A 24271-nucleotide genomic window follows, 5' to 3' on the forward strand; every position below is an offset into this window, starting at 1 on the left:
GGCCTGTTCAAAGTTTCGAACTTCGCATATTTTGCGAATGACTCAAAACCTTTGACTCTCACATGGGTGAGGCTGCGTCAACCTGGACTTCATTCCTACTGATACTCATTATAAACTGTCCATAGATCACTTTTCGTTTACATTGCGTTTCAGCTCTTTTTTGTGTGTGTTAGTGTGCGTGTTTTATGCTTTTATAAGGTGTTGTTCGTAAACCTGCAAGCAGCCTCCTCGCTTGTTGGGACCAGTCACGCTCCCAACCATACATACCTCATGAACCACACGTTATATTATTTAAATGGTTAACATACGGCGAATCCCGTGTAAATGTGAGCAACAAGCCCATAACAAACAGCGGTATTCTGATACTAGGGAGTTTCATACATTAATGACTAGAAAAAAGTCAGGCGATGCGATTGTTGCACCCCCACGGGAATGATGGGAAATTCAAGCTTCCGATTGGATAGCGTTTGCTAGGAAACTGTGCATGGATCTTTTCGTGCTGCTTCAGTTCCGTTTTCCGCACAGTGTGGGTAATGGTACGTGGTGCAAAGCACTGAAGCAGTGACTTTATTGTTCAAAGAAGCTGAAGACTGCTAGTATATCTATGTTGTCACTGTCAATGATAAGCCAAACATGGGGGGCGGCAGTTATCTACGCTGTACCGTACGTGATTTTGTTCTCATTGTGTTGAAACATGACTATACTAGTATGAGAGTTGACAGTGTCGTTCTGCATTGTAAATGACTTCATACGTGATGGTACAGTTCAGGTCACGTGATTATTTCGGGTTGGACGACTCCTAAACTTCCGCTAGCGAGTACTTTCTCCACATTCTGCATTGATATGTGGTACAATATCTACATCATACACAGGGCGAGTCGGGCCTCTTCGAAAGCGTTGACTTCGTGCCCCCTGCGCACACTACCTGCTACAAGCTCTGGGTCGTCGGCTGCTCTGTGTGGATCATGCTCTTCATCCCGCTAAGCCTAACTGCGTTCGCCATGGGTCTCCGTCCCATGCGCCCCACATCACCTGCCCACTTGACCACCGACCCCATCTGGCTGAGCAGCGAAAACCAGCCGGTGTGTCAGCCGCAATTTCCTGGCCATAAAGCGGCCACTGGTTCAATGAAAAAAAGGGCCAGCTCCATATTGTGCATCTTCAACACGTCCACGCAGCTTAGACCCTACGGTAAGTTATACCGCACCAGAAGAACCTGTCAGCTGCTCATTTTAACTGACCAGGTTTGTTTCGTTTAAGTGTGTCTTAAGTTAAACATGGCAGGTTAATACAGGCCCAATTTTAAAAGATCAATACTGTTCCTAAAAACCAAAAGCCGGCAATGAAAACGGGGACTCACTACTGCTGGACACATAGGACATAAATGCATAGACTTTAATATACAGCCACATATACTGGGCTTATATATTTCATCCCCAATAGCTGTGTTTGCCAAAAACTTTGCAGTGACTCAGCAAAGCATACTGAGATGTAGTCACTGTAGCCATTGCATCACTGATTAAGTCAACATATTCCTAGCTGGGATGGCCTAGTCGCTTGGATAAAAAACCGGAGCGTTTTATTACCACACTCTACAACGGCTTACGAGCCTTCTCTTAGCGGTAAATAGACAGTGTCAGATGGCATTGAAAGCAAATAGTAGAAATATTTCGGAAACAAAACAAACGATAGCATATACAAATACTACCTAGCATGAAATCCAACTTATCTCACTTAGGGAGTGCAGAGCAGAACAATAGAAATTGACAGACTACAGAAATAAGACATTTTAATGAACAGCCAGAACCAAACCTATGTATACATTTTATTTTTCGTGGAAATAGTTACAAGGTCCCATACAAACACTAGCTACGATTTTCTGATGACGAGAAGAATCTGGTGCAAAAGCTCGACGTGCCAATCTTTAGCGGATATGCTCTACAAGGGTCATTCCACGCCAACATTCCCAACCAGGGTGCCCCCCAAAATTCACTTTGAATGAAACAGTTTGAGAAAATTGCATCTATATAGATAATAGTTCAAAAGTATACTCTCAATATATCTTGAGCAGAAAAAATTCTTGGCGCCCGTAAGCACCACTCTAGAATCACGAAATGATGGAAAATATAGGAAAAAATTCAATAAAATGACTCTTTTGCGCAGTCTTTCACTACATATGTTTGTTGCATTTTAGAGCAATGTGCTTTATTATGAGACAGTTGCTTATGATAGCTTGAGAATTTTCACAATTTACAGCGCACGCAAACTAGGTAAATTCTAGTGTCTTCGAGCATTTTTCTACAAAACCCAACCATTGATAGAATGCATAAATTACTTCTGTCAAAATCTCCATAAAACGCACTAATTAGCAATGCCATTATTTGGCCAGTGTGTGGTGCCCAGGCCCTCAAATAAATTTTGAGCTTGGCAGAAACGCCACTTTGGTCGAATTTGGGATGTTTGTAGCACTCTAAGGGGGTCCAACAGAATTTCAGGAGAATGCACATAGTGTTGATAAGTATAGCAACGTTGTTCACAGAAAGCTTAATTGAAGTCAATTTTGTTCTAGCAGAAATTTTTTCTTGAAGTTTAGTCCAATCATTTCATTCTTTTGCTAAGGGACCAAGAGAAGCCAACTTAATTTGCTGCATGAAAAAGAGTGCCAATGCACTTACAATGGTTCAATGTTCTTTTGTTAGTACTATCTTTTGTATACTACATATCGAGGTGATAAACAAGGCTTAAATATAACAATGGGATATATATATGTGACGTAAGAAGTGATGGTTGGTAGAAGCTGAGAAGGAAGAAGTCAGAATGAAATAAACATGGCGTATGAGCTAGGCCACGTCTTCCATTCATCATAGCGTCACATGAGTCGGCAGGATGGAGACCTGCCTGCCCCTTCATCAATCGCTCATCATCGACGCAGTTCCCCACAAGACGTCCTGACCATACATCCACTACCGATTCATCTTCAACGAGGACACAACGACCAACACCATGACGGATTTATCGGCCGACCTTGACATCCCGAAGTACAACGGAGCAGCGGACGATGGACCCGCGCAGGACTGGTTCTACCTGTACGAGCTCCACGCTACCGCTGCATCATAGTCGGAACGGGAGATGATCATCAACTTTACCGACTACATCTCCGGTGAGGCTTTCAAATTATACCTCACTCACATATTTCAAAATGACGAGTCATGGAGAAAGATTAAAGAAGAAATTACAATCCAATTTCAATATCACAATGATGACTATGACGAAGACTCGCCTATAACCAACCATCCACAGGCAATCGCACTCAGTTGTCAATTTCACAAGAAGTCTTCAAGCTTACGAACGCCCAGCATGAATCGACCACTGCCACAACACAAAGTGGAACATGAGTACACCGACAGGCGACCAAGCGTATTTCGGAAAAACCACGACCATCACGCGGGCCTCCGTTTTACACGCAAGACGGCACTTCCAAAATCATCGCTTCAGCATATGACACGAGACGTTGCTCAACCACTTCATGCTCCCTATTCTTCGTCTCGCATACAGGGCCCGCCACCCAGTTTTACATAACGTGGCTCCTCGGGTGCTCGTAACGCTAACCGTCTGCCTTGTAAGGACACCGTGTTCACAATAGGTGAACCATCGACGCGTCGGGAAAATACCCAACCACGCCATGACCACTCGAAAAGGTGTTTTTCATCACAAGACTTTATTTCTATGGCTCAGCAGGCTGTGCAGTCTGAACCTAAAAATACCACGTTACCTATGGTATCCCTATCCAGTGCTCACAGCTCCAAGAACCGAAACATTGCAGAAGTAATACATACACCAAACCTCACACGCAGCTGTCTGCCAGAGGCGTTCATGCTGGACCACTTTACCGAGCTTTTGAAGAGCATGCTATCAATGATGGCGCATTACCAACTATGCACGATAAGCAAGACACCATTTCACCATGCATCAGCTGTCTACAGGACGCATCAACATTCGAAGGAAATGAATGCCCAATTCCAGAAGGGGCGCCACTACAGCCATCTCCTGAGCAGCACCAGCAAAGCAAGCAAAGCCAAGTACACAAACTCAGGAGACAACGAAAGAGACTGTAACGAGGGCATCGAAAAACGCAAAATTCAACGGAAGTGCACTCATCAATTGAAGAACATCGGAAAATAAGATCTCGAAACCAAAGACCCATTCAAGACGTCAGACACTTTCGCACAAAGAAAAGTCACCAGAGACACTCCCTATTTCAGCTATTACACCGACTGCACCACCACAGAATACGCCGAGAAAGACGCGGAAGCACTGCTTGCACACCACAAGCACTCAGGCACTTCATCACAGTCTGTCAAAAAGCACGAAAGCAAGAAGCACCGAGATTGCACCATTCGCGACGAAAAATACAACCCCGACGACATCCGAGCTGCCGATGCAACAATGCGTTCCATCCTTGCTCAATCCCCAGAGGAGTTCAAGCAGTATTGTCAGTATCCATGAGTAGCCCGCTCTGTCCGGAACGCAACAGTCAAGCTCGTCCACCAGAGTCGTCATAAAAATCACCGGACTGCTCCCTCGGCCTTGAAGATTTAGTGAGATTGTGGAACTCCGTCGGGACGTAAAACTGCGAATTTGGCCATTATTTTGTTTATATTGTTTTCAATTTGTTGTAGTTTGTAACCGCTGCCAGCTTTCGGGCGGAGGGGGAATCGTGTGACGTATGAAATGATGGTTGGTAGAAGCTGAGGAGGAAGAAGTCAGAATGGAATAAACATGGCGTATGAGCTAGGCCACGTCACCCAGTCATCATAGCGTCACACGTATATGTCACTCTGTTCCTAACAAGTATTCGCGTTACAGTTATTGCGTGTGGCTGTAATAAGCCACTGGCGTCAAAAAGATGTCGAAACTTTCATATAGACCGTAAGAAGAAGGCGTGAGATTGGTCATTTATAGCTGGTCCACACAAAGTACATTTATGTATTCCGCATGCAGTGCACATTGTGACCACGCCATGCGCATTCACGCCTACCGTGCGCCGTCCGCGATGCTACGGCCGGAGTATTCCAAGCTCTTTTTGACAGCTTGTCCGGGTGGTTGCAAGAAACATTTTATCGTTAAGGAATGTCTGTCAGTCTGCTAACATGCACCGTTTTGCAGCTGTTGTGAGATAAGATCAAATATTTGTGGTGTATTCGCCGGCCGCCGCCTGCACTGTGTAGCACATGGAATACCTGTAACGCGGTCAACTTTTAAAAGCATAATGTCATTTATCTCATGCGGATTGTTATATTTTAGTGCTGTTTATTATCACCTCGACATGTATACAGAAAATGGAAACAATAATAATGACTTTGAAACTTGTATTGTACATACACTACGCCTTCTTTTTATGCAGCGTATTCAGTTGGCTAATATTGGCCCCCTAGCAACAGAACGCAGTGATTGGACTAAACTTCAAAAATATTTTTTGCGCTACAACAAAATCGACTTTGAATAAGCTTTCCGCGAACAAAGTCGCTATAATTCTCGGCACTATGTGCATTCTCCTGAATTTTTTGGACCACCTTAGAGTGCTACAAACGTCTCAACTCAGGCCAAAGTGGCGTTTTTGCCAAGCTCAAGATTCAATTTAGGGCCTATCCACCACACACGGGCAAAACAAATATATTCGTAATTAGTACGTTTCATGGAGAGTTTGACAGAAGTTATTTATGAATTCTATCAATGATTGTGTTTTGCCGAAAAATTCTAGAAAACACTACAACTTACTCACTTTTGCCTACATTCTAAAGTTAGAAAATTTTCAGGTTATAATGAGCAACTGTGTTTTAATGAAAGCACGTTGCTCCTAAAACACACAAAAAACAAGTTTTTAAAGAATGTGCGAAATGTTGTATGTATCATAATTTTTCACGTTCCTGGTTTTCAGCATTTCCTGAATTCAAGATGGTGGTCACGGGCGCAAAAACGTTTGACGCTCAAATTACCTTCATAAAATACTTTAGGACCAATGCCTGTATGTGTGTAATATCGAAAATATATTCACTGATGTTCATTTTTCGTGAGCGCCCTCAGCAGGTACATGCTTGTTTTCACTTTGTTACACTGAGGTAAAACATTCTGCAAAGAAATATACACGTACGCAAGCTGACGTACTAGTCTTCACTGCTGCTGCAGCGCACTTCCGTGTCTTCTTGATGATGGCTTAAACATTGTGCTTTGGCAGCGTGTCTTCCTAGATTTTGTATTCGGCACCCATCAGCCACTGCTCAGGCTTCAAATAGAGAAACTGTGGCAGACGAAACACTTACAGTGGTTGTTCCGCCTGGTGTCAAGCAAAAACTTGCGAAAATATTCTTGCTCGCCACTGGAACAGCGATGAGTTTCTGTTCTGCCGGGGCGAAGTTCAGGGGGATCTCCGCTCACTGAAGGATTTGCGTCTGCCAACTTCGCTGGTAGCGTTTTTTAACCTGAATGGCCACATGGACGAAATTTCATAACGTTGGCCAAGCTGGCTGATTTTTTCTGAACAATGCCGTACTCCATTCAGAAAAAAACTGGTCAGCTTCTGTTACGGCAGCGCGAGCGGTTTTTTTTTTAAATTTAGGCTCGTCGAATCTCCTCATAAAAACACTAGCTCATTACTCCACGTTACTGTACTGAATACGCAGTGCTGCAAATATCAGAAAAACGGTACACAAGGACGCCACTAGTGTGGGTGTTGCGAACTTCGCAGTGGTGCCTATTGCATTCCAGGCGTTCTGAATAGTCTCAAAATGAACTCTTGCATAGCGATGACGGTAAGGTTCTTATTGCAGTAGCAAATAAAAGAACTATGAACCATCTCCTCCAAGGGAACCCCGATGGGCTGCGAAGCAGCAGTGGTGCCCAGCACGGCGTTGACCCGGTTGAAACAGGTGTCAACGCGGGTGCTTGAAAAACAGTTTGAAGCCAACTCGGCGTAGCGTTTACTCCAATAAACGCTTGTTTGAAACGCAAAAAACCGGGACGAGGAACACTTTGAAGACGCCTGCGCTCGAATACCCCTCCCCTTTGTGCATTTTCTGCCAACAAATACTAACCTAGACCTTATCATGTGGGGGCGTACTCGAAACCCACCACCTACTTTTCTACACAATAATGTAAGGAGCAGTGGGAGGCTGCTATGTGCAGCTCAGCGCCCGAGGTCCAGGACCAGATCTTGAATGGGGCCAACAGGGTAGCGGAGACCTACGCTGGGTAGACTCCTCTGACACTTCACCATGGCACCTTTCCGTCTTGGGATGAATAAAGTTTTTCTCCTCCTCCTCCTTCCTTGACTAGCGTTTCGTCGTTTGTACCCGTGCGCTGTCTGTATTCTCGAACGCGAACGGTGTTCTTGACACGCACCTCGTCAGTGTCGCTGGTCTTCCATTGGCTTGTGCCTCGTCGGTGTTGACGTCGCCATTTGGAAACGTGATCGGCTTCACTAACCCTCGCAACGCCGGTAATAGCCAGGAAAGGTACGCACACACTAGCGGAAAGCATGCTGCCACAGCGTGGCGTTCATCGGCGCGATATCTGGGTGAACAGTGGCACGGTGTCCACAATAGTGTAATAGCTAAGCGGCTCAACGGGCAAGCGGGTCCAGCTGAAGAGCGGAGACGCCAGCTGCACATGCGCGGCACGCCGGGCCACCCAGCGTCTTTACGGAGAGAGTCGTTGACCTCTGACCTCTATTACTTATATGTAAATAGCCAGCTTTTTATTCTTGATCGCGTGCATTCAATATTGACTTTACGTTGTATTTAGCGTTTATTTACCACAGAATCAAGCACTTTTTCGCTGAAATCAGCCTGGTTGTTTTTCTTTTCGAGAAAAATTCAAGTACACAAAACACAAAAATTATTAAATATATGCACGCTCGCGCGCTTCTACTCGAGCATTCTTAGTCATTTTTTAGTTGAAACATGGCTACGTTTTAGGGGCGAAGCTAAGGGTGTAGGCTTGTCTCTCGTCATCTGTCATAGCCACCCCTTGTACTATGAGTGCTCACTAGATGGTGCTGCTGCGCTCGCTCCACTCCGATGTGCAGGAGACGCCTGCTTCAGTGTGAGATTAGATGAATGGACGTACTGACGGTTGGACTGACAGGCCGACAGAGAGACAGACAGACGAACAAACAGACATACAGACAGAAAAAAGGACGGATGGCTGGACGGATGAACAGACGGACGGACGGGCTGACAGACAAACAGACAGACAGAGAGATGGACTAACAGACAAGCAGAGCAAGCTCCCTCATCAACACTCACTTCGTGGACATGGCATGAGTTTATGCAGTGTTTGTCACGTCTTTGCTGATAAACTGGGTGAAGTTCAATGAGAATTCATGGTTTACCGATGTACCTCCAGTCTTCGGCCACTCATCATCATTCACCCCGCACAAACGCTGTCATTTTTTTTCTCCGTGAATTGTAAGATGCCTCACGCTTCAAGATACACGCACCAGCCGCGTGTTCTAGTGAGCATCCATCAAGAAGCGTTAGGCCCTGTACATTGAACAAACGCTGCCATGTAACACCTAAAGAACGCCTTCAAGCGCACCTCTATTACATATTTCACTTGTTTTACGCGCTTTTGCAGATTCTTTTAAAAAAAACGAGGCAAATTTCAGCATGAAGTACATGCAAGCATGAAGTACATGTACTTTGTAAGCAAAAGTTAGCCGAGATAGGAGTTTCTCCAGCACATGAGCCCACAAAACTCCCCTGCCCCAATTATTTACTCCCTGGTAGGGAGTGAACTTGGCACATATCATCGTGAAACGCCCCCTGCTTAATCACAGAGTTTATAAACGACATGACCTTGTTAAACTCCCCAGGGAGTTTCAGGTCACGTGGTTACAAACTCTCTATAGGAGCTTTAGAAACCCTCTTTGCGCGTGACGTGTGTGTGTGTGTGTGTGTGTGTGTGTGTGTTTGTGTGTGTGTGTGTGTGTTTGTGTGTGTGTGTGTGTGTGTGTGTGTGTGTGTGTGTGTGTGTGTGTGTGTGTGTGTGTGTGTGTGTGTGTGTGTGTGTGTGTGTGTTTATATATATATATATATATATATACGGGCATATGTTTGCACGCCGGTGTGAAACACATGTGCTTTGTGGGGCTAACCGTGTGAACATCTGTCAAGTGAGTGAGTGACCAAACTTTATTTAACCAGCGGATTCAGGCGTGGGCCTAAGCCGCACCAGGGGGGGTGGAGAGACCCTGTCTCTCAGCCGCCTCCCGTGCTCGCTGGATGGCCCATATTTGATCTGTCCGATCTGAGCTGATCAGCGCGGCTCTCCACCGCGCCACAAGCTGTTCTGGGGAGACTGCATTGGCGTCCTGTATCTGTGTGCATTCCCATAACATATGCTCTAGGGAGGCGCGTCTCATGCTACATAGTTTACACGAGTCATCTGGGTATAGTTCGGGATAGATGCGATTTAGGTGCTTCGGTTTGGGAAATGTTCTAGTTTGAAGTCGCCTCCAGTGAACCTCCTGAGATCTGTCTAATGTGGAGCTAGGTGGTGGAGATCTGCGCCTCGACTTTTGGTAGAATTGGATAATGTCGCAGAACCTAAACATTCTGTCCCTCTCCCCCCACTCATCTCCTCCCAGTACCTCATGTGAAGCTCCATTGCGAGTGCGGTAAGTGAGACCTCGCGCTACGCGGTGAGCCTCCTCGTTGAGGTTGGGAATGAGGGACGCAGACGGGGTGTGGGCTGGGAACCATATAATATACCTTTCTTCGAATTCCTCGGATGATATGAGATTTGCCTTGCGGAAGAGTATGTTGGCAATGATCGAGTATGTTGGCAACGAAGAATAGCAACGACCGGTTGGTATTTACTGGGAACATTTCAATATATTTTGCACCGTTAAACCACGCTGCACGTCGGTCCGATTCCTTAACGAACCGCCGTGAATGCCGCGCTTCAAAGGGCCGAGTAACAAAAAACTTCGAAGAAGAAATTAATGGTAGCAAAAGTAAGCTGTTACGATCGTCAGCGGCTGCTCCTGGAGTTTCACCGTCAAAAACTTCAAAGTGGTCTGAAGTAGGCTTCGCTCGACTACGGCAGGCTGGCCGGACCGTCTGAGAGTTGCGCCGGTGAAGCGCTCGCCCCGTCTCCGCGGATAGTGGCTTCTCGGAGTGTTACCGGTATTTCACCGGCTGCAACATCTAAGCGGTAGGAAGGCCTCGCTATGGCGTCGGTATCAAGCCGGCATCGTATCGAGCTCGCTCTGGGCACCGGCCGCCGTGGCGAGCTCTGCGAGCTATACATGCTATGCATGCGAGCAACGGGAACAGCGACTGCGAACCGTCTCATTCGTTTAGGTCTATCGCTCCGTAGCTTAAACTGCGTGGATAGCGGACACCTATTTTTGTGCATGGGAAAAACAACGAGACGTAAACTGCACATCAGCAAGCATTTTGTGATCGCCAGCTGTCATTCATCGAATCACCGTGCCGTACTCGTGAGTGGGGCCTAGTCGTCGAACGCGGTAGCGGCGGTCTACCTCGGTTCATCGCTAGAGCTGCTGAATGTACCTCGTTAATATGTTCATTCAAGGCCGCGCGCACGTTGTGTATGATTTAGTGCATTTTACGGGTCCACAAACAGTACTGCTAATGCAAATTCAGCCTGTACGACAGAGCGTCAACTGATAAAACTTTTTCGCTTTAGTAAAAAAATATTGAATATTAGGCAGGATTAGGATAAAAGGCATGTGTATTGAAGTGCCTACATCAGACCACTACAAGTTCATACTTACGTCATGCGTATTTATTGCCTAATTATTAGAAAAAAAAGGCTTTTACCTGGGCTACATGGGAGGTCATAATGTGGTGCCTATATATACCCGGTGACTATATGATAGGTGTGTACTGCGTGTGGCAAGCTGTGGTGAGTGCGAGTGTTGTAATATTACGTGAACGTTGTGAGAATGTTTGTGTACTGTAATCATTGTTGTGCGCATTAAATGTAATTCAATTAAAATTACGCTTGCTCAAGGTACGGCTGCTGACGTAATTTTTTTCTCAATCGATACAAAAAATTTACTCCCTTATTGACCTGAAAAAGTTCCCCAATGGATGTAAACAAAAACCCCCCTGGCACCATGCAAAAACCCCCTACTGATGGGGAGTAAATTTTTTACTCCCTCCGGACGGTGTTTATAAAACTCGCATCGAGGCGTGCGCTAAAGGACAAGGTCATTTACTCACATCTCGGCTTATTTCTGTTTACAGTGATACAATAAATACATGAAGTACATGTAAAAGCACAGTTTAAAAGAGATACCACACAGAGTAAAGTTGAGGGCACATAGTTTATGGTATGTTGGGGAGCGGAAGAGCGTGTTCCAACGCTCACCACAAGCCACGCAAGGAAAAAGACTGAAAAATAAAGCACCGCTTGGTGCCTCTTTTTAAAACATTCCTAAGAACAGCTTTCTTTAAGGATGAATTGTCACCGCCCACTCTCGATCTCTAACAAATCTTGTGGTCGGGCTCAGAAAAGGTGCAAAAACACAGAGACAAAGCTCGATAGGTAACGGAAGTATGCACATGGAGATAGCCGAAACGACTCTGCCTTTCCGAATGGGAAATACATACGGTCTCTATATATAAAGACAAGGAAGGTAATGCCAGCGTAATCCAGTTAAAATATTCAGCTCGGAATGTGGTACCTAAATGAACCTCTCTTTTTTTTCCCTTAGATTTCTTAGCAGTTGACAGCGCCAACAAAGGGCTATGTAGAAACCAGAGTCATTTTCTCTAACTGAGCTACTTTGTTCTACCACATACTGGTTTTGAAGAAGCTATAATCAACTCGTCATATTCTCAAATACAGTTTAATGAGTCAGAAGCGCAGATGACGAAATCACGACAGTAGATCGTCTCCACAAAAATGAAAAGTCTCACTCACGCACACAGCAAAGTTTTCCACGGGTGGGGTCAAAATATGGTGCAATTTTGTGTGTAAGAGTGCGTGCTTATTCAGACCGGCTTGTGAGCATCGAGGAGGAAAGCCGCGAGAATTAAAGTTATAATTATTTATTTATTTATTCATTTATTTATTTATTTTTATTCATTTATTTAGAGTACCTTACAGAGCCCTCGAGGGGCATTGTGTAACGGGGGCGGTACAGATAATATGTTAGAAAAATATATATACATAATATCTACACATACAAAGGCAAATAATGAATATAATAGAAAATGCAGTTCAACTTATGAACATGTAAGCAAAATACATACTAGAAAAGTGAGTTACAGTGTGTTAAGGTGAAATAAAAAAAACTATTACGACAGTAACTACAACCTAGCAATAGTGCACAAACATCGGCAACAGTCCTATAAACAGTGATGATTACGAAGATGCGATAGAGCAGTTTTTGGTGCATACGTATTTTTTAAGAGTATGATAGAACTTTGTGTGGTCTTGTTCTGACGCAAGATCATCTGGCAAATTATTCTACAAACGAATAGCTCGTGGAAGAGCCGACTGGTTGAAAGCGTTAGTATTGCCGTACATGCGTGATAAGCTAAAGGTGTTATGTAGTCCGCTCGAAGTTCGATGTGCTAGATTAAGGTGAACAGATGGCATCATGCTGGTGTGGATGAGTTTGTGAAATAGTGATAAAAGTAAGATGTCGCGACGAATTGTCAGTGGCTCGAGTGCAAGGCTATGTTTAATCTGTGTTACGCTGGACGGGTAGCTGCGATTACGCGCTATGAATTGACTAGCCCTGTTCTGTATACATTCTAACTTATCTATGAGGTATTGTTGATATGGTGACCAAATGGAGGATGCGAACTCCAGTTGAGGACGGATTAGAGCAAGATAAGCCTGTTTGCGCACATAGGAGGGAGCACTGTATAGATTTCGGCACAGAAAACCTAATGATCTTGATGAGTTGGCACAGATAGAAGTGATATGTGTGGACCACGAAAGTGTAGAAGTTACGTTTATTCCTAGGTATTTGTAATGATCAGTGCGTTATACAATGCTATTATCAATTGTGTATTGGCTAATAAAGTTATCACGTTTACGACTAAATGTGATTAGTTTGCATTTGGAAACATTAAGTGCCATCTGCCATGTTTTGCACTACTCAATTACATGCTCGAGGTGTTTTTGAAGAGTTAGATGATCGCTATTGTTGCGGATAAAACGATAGATAATGCTGTCATCGGCAAATATACGCATACATGAGGACAAGTTGTCAGGCAGGTCGTTAATGTAGATGAGGAAAAGTAAGGGACCAGGAACACTGCACTGTGGTACACCAGAGGAAACGTAACAGAGTGATGAAGAGTGATTGTTGGCGATAGTGAATTGTTGGCGGTTAGTTAGGAAGTTTCTGAGCCATGTTAGCGTGAGTGAATCAAGTTTTAGTGATGACAGTTTTAATATCAAGCGATAATGAGCAACACGATCGAATGCCTTTACAAAATCAAGAAATAAAGAATCTGTCTGTAAATTACTGTTCATGTTAAAATGTAGGTCGGTGGTGAACTCAAAGAGTTGAGTCTCGCAAGAACGACCCTTTCGGAACTCGTGCTGGTTTGAGAAAAAGAAATTGTTAGGTTCTAGATGCGCATAAATGTTAGAAGCTATGATATGCTCAAGCATCTTGCAACATATGCACGTCAAGGAAATGGGGCAATAATTTCCAGGTGAACATTTACTACCACTTTTATGAACTGGCACTACCTTCGCTATCTTCCAGTAGGAAGGCAACATTCTTGTAGTGAGCGACTGCCGAAAAATGTAAAACAGGATAGTGCCAGACACGTAAACAGTGTTCTTTAATATTTTTAAATTGATATCGTCAATACCAAAAGATGATGACATCTTCAGATTTTCAATAATTTTATACGCCTTCAATTGTGATATCTATAGCAGACATGAATGAGTAATCGCGTTGAACAATTTCTGGAAGATGAGCATGCTCGCTAGTAAACACGGATGAAAAGAATGTATTTAAGACATGAGGACAATCAGTGTCGGCAAAAGGAGTGTTATTTGCACCGTGTAATGAAATGAAGTTATCGTCCCGATTAGGACTTAATACTTTCCAGAATTTTTTTGGATTAGATTTTAGGAGTGAAGGCAAATCCTGGGAATAGTATTTATCTTTCGCAGTTGTACTTTCATGGCAATATTATCGTATCCGTCAATATGCAACGCAGATAAGCATTTCGCTTAGTTTTTCCCGTCTTTTTTGTGAGAATATTTGATTGATATGTGCGGTTTAACATCCCAAAACCACCATATGATTATGAGAGACGCCGTAGTGGAGGGCTCCAGAACTTTCGACCACCTGGGGTTCTTTAACGTGCACCCAAATCTGAGCACACGGGCCTACAGCGTTTCCACCTCCATCAGAAATGCCGCCGCCGCAGCCGGGATTTGATCCCACGACCTGCGGGTCAGCAGCCGAGTACCTTAGTCACTAGACCGACGCGGCGAGACTTTGCGACTGTTTGTCTACGTACAGGTAATTTTCTGTTTTTTTAATGTCTGCTTTGAATGTGTCTTCCAAATGCTGGCAGCGCGCCACTGACTGAGGTCCTCCACGTGGACTTGCTGTTAAGTAAACAGCCGCATACGACCCTCCCCCTATATGCTCTCTACCCTTGCGCCAACAACATCGACGCTTCGATTTTTGATGTTCCCTCACTCGGTTACATATTCACTCTTATGTCTAATCTTTTACCAACTGCATTTTTTGCAATTGCCTCACAGTAGCCTTCTGAAACTCTGTCACGAAGGCAGAAATCGCAAAAAAGTTAGGCCGAATGTTGTCAACTTTCCCATATATAGGCCTTCCAGGCAATCGTACAGACCTCAAATATCGGGTGTCATCTAGAACCGTAGAGAAAAGGCGTGGCCCTAACAATGCAGGCACTGATCATGGACCACACTGCCCTGCCGTTCAATTCCTTTTGCGCAAAATATTTTTAATAGACTAAACTACTGCTGACACATGAAAGCAGTACCTTTTCTGTAAAACACACTTGATGATTCAGTCAAGCTGGTAAACGTTGCCGTTTACGGCACCTCGCCACCCCCGTAATACGCAGTTTCCCGCATGGTCTTGGGCTACATTCCTGGCTTGATCTGCAAGCACGTGCTGTACGCCTCCATCACCATTCCCGACCCAGAAGGGGACTTGAAGCCATCCACACCCGAGTTCGACATGGAGTGCGGTGGACTGGACAGCGTCAAGATCCTCAAAAAGCGCTTTCAGCACATGAAGGTGAGTCGACAGAGACGTTAGAACAGCAAAAGTATGGTTCGTATGCTCTACATCCTCATGCCCAATTCCTCGAAGGTTCTCGCCTGTGTGCGCTCAATGGTCTTGTTTACTAAAGGTATATCTTTCCCAGCACTTGCCTAAAATGTGCAACAAGTTATTAGTAATCACTGAATGTAATGTGGCAATTGTATTTTGTATTATTTGTCATAAAATTACTAACAATAATTATAAAAATGAAAGGAATAGCTGTGTTATCACAGGGAAAAATAAGATTATCATTTAGAGGCACTCCTTAGTGTAGGGATGCCGCAGATTCGCCTGCTGGGTGGCTCTTGAGCATGCACATAAATTTTAGCGCTATGGTGCTTTAGCAGTTCATCTATACCGAAATGTGACCTCAGTGGCCTTGATTTGGCCACCCTGTCTGCACCAAACTACCGTAACTATTGCACCCCTTGTTAAGAATGCCGAAGGGTTCGTCCTTACGTTCCGCTGTACAGACGCCTTCTTCTAAGTCCATCGTTGCCGCCCGATTTTAATAGGTCGAGAGGGGGTCGCCAACACAAAGCCGACGGGAGTGAGTGGGGTTTCGCCTGCACCATTCCCACGGTAGCCGTCATGGAATCCCCTCCGATCTTTCCTTCTCCATTTCTACCTATCTCTTTTTCAAGTTTCTAGTCATTTTGAATAGACCAGTTTCAAAACTATCACCAACGAGTCGAATTACTCCAAAACTATCACAACGAGTCGAATCGCAGCAAACACTTTGCTTTCTAATTAGAGTCAGCCGACGAAAATTATAGCGCAAGTAAACTTATACATTTTCTAGTGTAAAAACCCAGGATCACTTCGCCAGCTTACATACAAAGCGCCATAGGGCGACTGCAGAAAAAGCAAGCCACTGCCCGAGAAGCCATTGACGCCGTCATCGCATAGAGCAGCATCATGCTGCAAGCACCAGCCACAGCAACCGGTGAGCTCGAACAACAATTTCAAAACCTTATAGAGCAAGCAAATGAGCTAAAGACAGTCAACGACGGCATCGAGAATATGGAGCTACAAAAACTCGATGCCATGCTCACGGAATTCATTGACTACAACAAAAAGATCACCACCACGAAGATTAAAATCAAGCGAGCCCCAAATAATGAAGCCCTACGTGAAACTAGGTCAAGTACCTAATCAGTAACCAACAATTTGGAACAGACAGTGCATTCTGGTTCTGCTCCGAGCGCTAAGACGCCTTCGTCTCTCCAGTTAACGTCATTGGCAAACAGACTTTTTAAGCTGAAGATTGCGAAGTGCAACAAGATCTGCACTCATGGACCAGATTTTGCAACGAGTTCTAAAGTACGATTTACGGAAATTCAGTGCTCCATACCATTGACAAGTTCCAGTATCTCACAAGCTGTCTGATCGGAAAGGATGTGGCTGCTATTGATAGACTTCCCATCAGTGAACAAAACTACGAAATTTCTCTGAAAACAAAGGTCAAAAGACTTGGCAAGGACGAAGTCATCATGGAAGAGCACATGTCACCTTTGCTTGCGGTCCACCCGGTGCACAACCTTCCAGATACCGAATGCCTAAAGACACTCTACAATAAACTCCAGACAGGTGTTCGCAGTCATGAGGCATTGGGTGTGCCTCGTATCAGTATCAGCCAGTATCATCTTCGAGCTGATACTGCATGCTTTTGTTGACCATTCTCCAGAAAATCATCCCGAATGATCTTTCCCTCGAGTATTACCGGAAAAAGACAGAAACAGAAGCCGTTCCTGACGATGAACTTCAGCAGTTCCTGAATTTCATGAAGGTGGAGATACAGATTCAAGAGAGACTGATGTCTGACGCCGCTATGAAACAGAAAGTTCCAAGCACAAGAGATTGTCATGAAACACCGTCTGCGTCTGCTCTAGCGGTCAGTGGTGGTGAAGTGCTCTGCATCTTTTGTGATCAAAACAGGCACACTGCGAATAGCTGTATCACTGCCCTTTTCATGGACAAGAAAAAGGCGGTGATGTGAAAATAGCGGTGCTGTTACAAGTACGCGAAAAGAAATCACTGTGCCGCCGAGTGCCGAACATCGAGATAGATCAAGTGTGTGAAGTGTTCGGGACGGCACGCCACAGGCGTCTGCGAGCTCAACAAAGAGCAGTGCTAATGCCCTCAAGGGAAGGTTCTTCAGCAGCCGGTGTCATAGTCTAGTTATCGCAACAGGTGGAATGAACCCAAAGAAAGGCAAGAGTACTTCCACATACGGCACTAGCATTTGCAGAAGGAGGGAACAACACTGCTTTGGTGCGACTGCTGCTTGACGGTGGTAGCCAGAGAACATTCATACGAGAAGTGGTTTCTCGTCGTCTAAAGCTCCACGTTATAGGAAGGAAAAGCCAATCATCTATGCCTTCGGAAGCTAGGGGCCGTTGTAGAAAATACGCTGTCGTTAGTTAGAATGCTGGCTGAAAAGTGGCCGCAACAACACCAAAGTCTGCATAAAAGCACTCGAGATATTTGAGATTTGCGGAGACCTGCTGCAACCACCGAAAGACCACGTTACGCACCTCGCGCAGGAACAGGGTCTCAATTTCGCTGAGGCACTTCCTGACGGCTACGAGCCTGGAGTTTGAACTGAACTACTTGTTATAGCTGAATACTACTGGGGCATCACAACAGGTAGTGTCAAGCGCTTCAACGAGAGGCTCATAGCTGCTGAGACTGTGTTTGGATGGGTGCTGCAGGGCCCACACACGACATGGTCAGCCTCAACACACCTGACAAGCGTCGGCGTGATACTCGCAGCGTGAATTAGGAACCTGATGACGCATGAAACACCTTCACATAATTGTTAACGCCACACTTACCACTGAAAACGACGACGTTCATCGGTGTTACAAGCTTCCACTCTAGCGTCGCCAGCGCGAAGTCGGCGACGGGAATGACAGCAGGTTGGTTCGTTCCGTACGCAAGCAGAGACAGTGAAAGGATCAGAGACGTGAGAAAACAAAACAAACTTTACTCTAGTGATATTGCCGCACACGGGATCTAGTACAACACTTCAATACAACTAACAAAATACATCAACACTTGATACAACTAAAAATACATATAAAAACAATAAATCAGCTTACGAGAGAGAACTATTACAAGCTACACAAACTAACAACAATATAACTACGGAGGAGAAAGTTCGAAGATATAAACAGGTGAAGGCATACGTGTGATGACCGGCAGCGTTCCGTCCCCGACGATCGGATGCGAGAAGTCGAAGAGAGTTCTGGCACGACTGCGATGTCGGAAGTGTTGCAACGCTGGTGGCTCCAGGAGGCTAGTGCTTGCAGGTGACTTCGAGCAGGTTGAGCTAACTCGAGACGAAGTCCCGATGTCTACGTTGCAGACGTTAATATCGCATCACAACTAGACGAACGGCTAAGTTTAGGTGGCCAGCCGATACAGAGCCACACTAAAAACTTCTAGAAGAGATGCTTGTTGATCTGTTTTTACAACATGTTGGTCAGCGACTAGTCTCCCTAGCAGGGCAAAATCCCGCGCTTAAATCCCCCTCCTGTCTCCTCGCTCTCTTCCTTGGGGACAAGAGACCTCTACAAGGGTTCAATCATGCGCGTTTAATTGATGAAAATTCCGCCCCGAAAATATTTTGACCCCACCCCTTTTTAATTGGGAAAGGGCCCTCAACTAGCCAGAGTGACAACCTGTTGGGTTGTTGTCATACGGCTTGGCCACCAGAGGGTATCCTACGCTTTTCCCCGTGGGAAACGGTTAAACCGTTTGGCTCTCAGCCGGTGCGTCTCGTAGTCTAATCCTTGTTCGGGGTACATAGCGGCCTTCTACGACCTTGCAGACGCCGCCGCAGTTACAAAAGGATCAAACTTCGGCGGCTACGTTCCAAGAAGAGCACCCCATTTTGCACCTCTCGGCTCCCTTTCATGCGCCGCCGTTCCCATGGTCAGTGGGGAAGTATGGCGCCCGTCAATTGCCGTGACACGGGGCCGCCAAAAATGGCCGTTCGTGACAATCGGGCATTTGAGGACACCATGGTCCACATGAACAATTGATACGAAGTCAAGCTTCTATGGAAGGAAAACGAATCGCAACTGACCGATGACAGGCAAAAGGCATCGCACAAGCCTCACTCACTCCGAAAAACTGCTGCGAAATTTCAAACTGATCCGCAACTATGCCCAGCCAATCCGGAACTACCTTCAAATCAGACACGCTGAGTAAGCCAAAGAACTAGGTCAGTCCCCGCAGAGGCCTATTTATTACATGCTACACCGAGAAGTTTCCCGGCCAGGTAGCAAAACAACCGAGTTGAGGGTCGTATTTGATGCGTCCTCAAAAGAAGCAGAGAAGCTATAGTTGAACGACATTCACTGCGCAAGGTCCAAACAAAATTCAAATATGACATGTTCCGATTCTATTGCAAGTGCACAATGTGGTCATGATGTCTGAAATAGGAGAGGCATTTCTCCTAACTGAGCTGGCTGCGAAGGATCGCGACGCCCTGCGCTTTCTGTGGTATCGAAGTATACCAAAGCAGGGTGAAACGCTACCCCAATCGAATAATACCGAATAACCAGGGTACGAATCGATGCTACCTGCAGCCCCTTACTCCTCGCTGCTATTTTAGGTCATCATTTTAAAAGTGGCGAAGATAACTTTCCCCGCACTGCAAAGATCCTGAGTGACGTGTATGTCGCTGACTTCGTTACTGGTGCTGACAGAGTAGAAAAGACGGACCAGATACGCAAAAAACGCAGTTTATACTTTTGATCGGAGGCATGAACATGAGGGAGAAGTGATTGAAGGATTCAATTTTAATGGCACCGTTTGCTTAGACTGAAACAGCCTTGAAGGTTCTACCGGAGTTGGAGCACTCATTGATTATTGGTGTAGAATGGATGCCCGAAACAGATGAGTTCGTCTTTGATATGTCCGCTTTGATTAGATTCCTGGTAGCTTGGCGGAATAGAAAGCAATTGCTACTGGTACTACAGGCCTCAAAACGCATTTTCGGTCCGTGTGGTTTCCTCGCGCCCACTACTATCACCGCAAAAGTAATGTTTCAAAGACTGTGGATACGGGGTACAGCAGAGCAAAACAATATTCTTTCAGATGTGCAAAAGAGATGGAACAAATCGTGCCGGCAGCTTCCTGAACTCTGGAAAATAACAATTCATAGAGCATTGGCTCAACATCTCGACTTCGACAGTCTCTAAAGCTCTAACGCACGCAGAAACTGAGGTTAATTTTCGTCCTTCGACCGACCTTTCTCTGTACAGAAACGGGGAAGCTTATGCCATTGAAACCTGCACTTTTTCTGGTTGCCAAGTACTTCCGCCTTGAAAAGGGGAACTTCGACGACCAGTGCAAGCCTTGTACTATATTGCGCTCAATGCCTAAGCAGCCACCAGGGTCGAAGACGACCAGTATTGAGCGTGAGCTTTTGTGGGGGAGGATGTTCAGAATTCTGGAGGGTTCGTCTTGCCTTCCCGCCGTACAGACACCATCGAAGAGGTCCATCTTCCCCACCCAACTTCACAGGTCAATAGGATTGCCAACATGAGAAAACCGACGGGAGAAAAGGGGGTTTCGCCCGCATCATTCCCGAGGTAGCCTGCATGGAACCAGCTCTGATCCTTCATTCTTCTTATTCTACGTCTGTCTATGCTTTCCAACTTTTTAGTCGTCTTCAATCTTTAATGAACCAATCCTGAAAGTGTCACCAATGAGTTGAGTCGCTCCTTTTCAGGGTTCAAGCACGCGCGACCCAGCTACCCAGCTAGCTACCCCGCAGCGAATAATTCATTTTCCAATAAGAGTGAACTGACGATTAGAGCGCAAGTAGTCATCTACGCCTCCGACCGAAACCTTTTTTCTTGTGTGAACATTCATTGGTGTATCGTAAGCTAGGCCCAAGTTTTTGGTCTTCGAGCACACTTGTGTTGAAAAATATTGGCCAATGTAACTAAAGGGATACTTGAATGATCGCACGAAATATCCGCTATCCGTCTTCGCTGTGTTTTATACAATAAAGCATTGAGAATCAGAAAAAACTCTGCGTTTGGAGGTAGTCACTTAGAACTACAAGTCTTTTTAGGTTGCTAGTTTGTATTTCCAACAATTTCCACGTCCGCTAAGTCTATAGTATTCTAGTTAGAAAAAATGACACAGTTGAAACTGAAGCCGTTATAGCTGTGTATTGAGGGACGTGTAAATAAAGCGTTCAAGTCAGATTTCAGTGATTTGTCTTATACCGTTCAAGTATAATGTTTGAGCGTCCGTGCGATAAAAGGCACAAATTCAGGTATGTGCAGTTCGGGCCAACGGCACGAAATATAACCCAAACTGTAAATGGACAATCATGTGTAAGGCTTGAAGTTCACTGTGGCTCACACTAACATCAGTTCTGTTTGCTCAAGGCTCATGCAAGTAACTCATGAGGACTCAACAATATACGGACATAATAAAGAACACGAGGTGCCAATAAAATATATTGCTGGCAACGCTTATTCATAGCGGCATTTATGCACATTTTTTCACATGCTAACGATCTATTAAGTGAACTGCCATTTACTCAAGGAGGTGTTGGAAACCGAGAGGAAAGTTTCTGCTGCTAGTCACCTGAAACAGAACGTCCCCAGCAGTGTTGCAGAGTGGGCGCCTTCATTTCAATCTATTTCAATCCGGGGTTATAGAATGTCACGGACGGCTATTTTCGGCGACACCGCGTCACGGCAATTAACGGGCGCCGTACTCCCCGACCGACCGTGAGAAACGGTGGCACATGAAAGGGAACCGATAAGTGCAAAATGGGGGTGCTCTCCTTAGAACGTCGCCGCCGACAGTTAATCCTTTTGTAACCGTGGTGACGTCTGCAAGGTCGTAGAAGGCCGCGGTATACCCCGTACAAGGATTAGGCTACAAGACGCCCGGCTGAGAGCTAAGTGGTTGACCGTTCCCACAGAGAAAAGCGTGGGAAACGCTCTGGTGGCCAAGCCGTATGACAACAACCCGACAGGTTGTCACTCTCGCTAGTTGCGGGCCCTCTCCCTATTAAAAAGGGGTGGGGTCAAAATATTTTTGGGGCGGAGTTTCCCCTCAATTAAACGCGCATGATTGGACCCAGGTAGAGGTCTCTTGTCCCCAAGGAAGAGAGCGAGGAGACACGAGGGGGATTTAAGTGCAGGATTTTGCCCTGCTAGGCAGACTAGTCGCTGACCAAGATGGTGTAGAAACAGATCAACAAGCATCTCTTCTAGAAGTTTTTAGTGTGGCTCTGTATCGGCTGGCCACCTAAACTTAGCCGTTCGTCTAGTTGTAACGCGATATTAACGTCGGCAACGTAGACATCGGGACTTCGCCTCGAGTTAGCTCAACCTGCTCGAAGTCACCTGCAAGCACTAGCCTCCCGGAGCCACCAGCGTTGCAACACCACCGACATCGCAGTCGTGCCAGAACTCTCTTCGACTTCTCGCATCCGATCGTCGGGGACACAACGCTGCCGGTCATCACACGTATGCCTTCACCTGTTCATATCTTCGAACTTTCTACTCCGTATTTCTATTGTTGTTAGTTTGTGTAGTTTGTGATAGTTTTCTCGCGTAAGCTGATTTATTGTTTTGTATATATTTTTTAGTTGCATCAAGTGTTGATGTGCTTTGTTAGTTGTATTGAAGTGTTGTATTATATCCCGTGTGCTGCAATATCACTAGAGTAAAGTTGTTTTGTTTTCTCACGTCTCTGATCTCTTCACTGTCTCTGCTTGCGTGCGGAACGAACCAACCTGCTGTCATTCCCGTCGCCGACTTCGCGCTGGCGACGCTTGAGTGGCAGCTTGTAACAAAACTGGCGTCCGCGAGACAGGACGTTCCGTACAAGAGTAAGACAGTGAGGGGTGAACGAGAACCGTGCGGATAGCGTGCTATAGAGCCGCACAGTTGAAGCGGTTGCATCCTGCATATGATGGCGCTATTTTTATAGTGGCATTATAGTGACAGTTGCAGCATGGAGTGTATGGATTTTGATAAGTGGATCGCGCACGGTAAACAGTTAGGCCTCGAGGGCGCCGAACTGAGACAATGTGTTAAGGAGCAGCAGGAACAGGCGCTGGCGTAAGCCAGAGAAGAGCGGGCACGGGCCCGGGAGAAAAGGGAAAAAGAAAGGGAGAGAGAACGCGAAGAAAGGGCGAAAGAACGAGAAGCGGCAAGGGAAAAAAGGGAGAGAGAGCGCCAAGAAAGGGCGAAAGAACGAGAAGCGGCAAGGGAAGCCGGAGAACGGGAAGTGCAGTTACTGCAATTAAAGATTCGCCTCAATGAGAGTAGCAGTGTGAGCCGATCCAGCAGTGAGCACGGCGATGCCGGCGAAAAACTGTCATTTGAGCGAGACACATGGTGTCAAGGGCTACTCACGGTTCTGCCTTGCGAGGCAAATGAAGCTGTTGCGCGACTCAGTCAGCAGAACGCGAACAACGAGGTTGTTAAGGGAGAGATGCTCCGGATGTTCGGAACTTCTGTCTGGACAAAAGAAGAGCAGCTCAGACAAGAGTCTGAAAGAGAGCGCGAAGCAGAAAGACAAGAGTCTGAAAGCAAGGCGCGTCGGAAAGCATTGGACATTGAAGCGCGTCATGAAACGCCAGAACCAGAAATCGCGCTAGAAAAGGGCCCGCATATTCTCGAATGCAGCCATATAAATGATGTAGAGAACGAGGCCTTGGCCGGTCTCGAGGTAGAGACAGTATCAAAAAACGGTCCTAGCGAGGATGAGGTGTGTGCCAGCAGCCCTAATGGACCCAGTAAGAAGCTGGAAACCATCCTCATGCCTCGAGAGGACGTCTCGAGATCGTCACATGCAGATAGGGTTAGCACAGTGGCTAAACACAGCGAGAACGCGACGCTTCAGGAGTGCAGCGATGCCATCGGAGAGGGCCCAGTTAATGGTTTCATCAGCATTAAC

The 24271-nt window shown here is 45.8% G+C and overlaps 1 protein-coding gene and 1 long non-coding RNA gene across 2 annotated transcripts in view; one reads left to right on the forward strand and one right to left on the reverse strand.

Moving 5' to 3' along the window:
• The window catches only part of LOC142767119 (uncharacterized), a 55741-nt gene that overhangs the window by 27713 nt on the left and 3757 nt on the right, over positions 1-24271 (reverse strand). The window lies entirely within an intron of this gene.
• On the forward strand, positions 886-17321 carry LOC142767159 (uncharacterized). Its single transcript, XM_075868377.1, has 3 exons — positions 886-1191; positions 15120-15295; positions 17010-17321. Exons 1-3 carry the CDS (start codon positions 966-968, stop codon positions 17319-17321), a joined length of 714 nt encoding a protein of 237 aa, XP_075724492.1. The 5' UTR covers positions 886-965.

Source organism: Rhipicephalus microplus, chromosome 7 (assembly GCF_043290135.1).
Source record: "Rhipicephalus microplus isolate Deutch F79 chromosome 7, USDA_Rmic, whole genome shotgun sequence".
In the NCBI taxonomy this organism is placed as follows: Eukaryota; Metazoa; Arthropoda; class Arachnida; order Ixodida; family Ixodidae; genus Rhipicephalus; species Rhipicephalus microplus.

What these genes read in the sequence shown, in the direction of transcription:
- LOC142767159 (XM_075868377.1), top strand. Translation starts at nt 966, where the DNA reads ATGCTCTTCATCCCGCTAAGCCTAACTGCGTTCGCCATGGGTCTCCGT. An exon ending in CACGCAGCTTAGACCCTACG is followed by an intron (nt 1,192 to 15,119) that starts GTAAGTTATACC and finishes CGTAATACGCAG; the next exon opens with TTTCCCGCATGGTCTTGGGC. An exon ending in AGCGCTTTCAGCACATGAAG is followed by an intron (nt 15,296 to 17,009) that starts GTGAGTCGACAG and finishes ACCATTCTCCAG; the next exon opens with AAAATCATCCCGAATGATCT.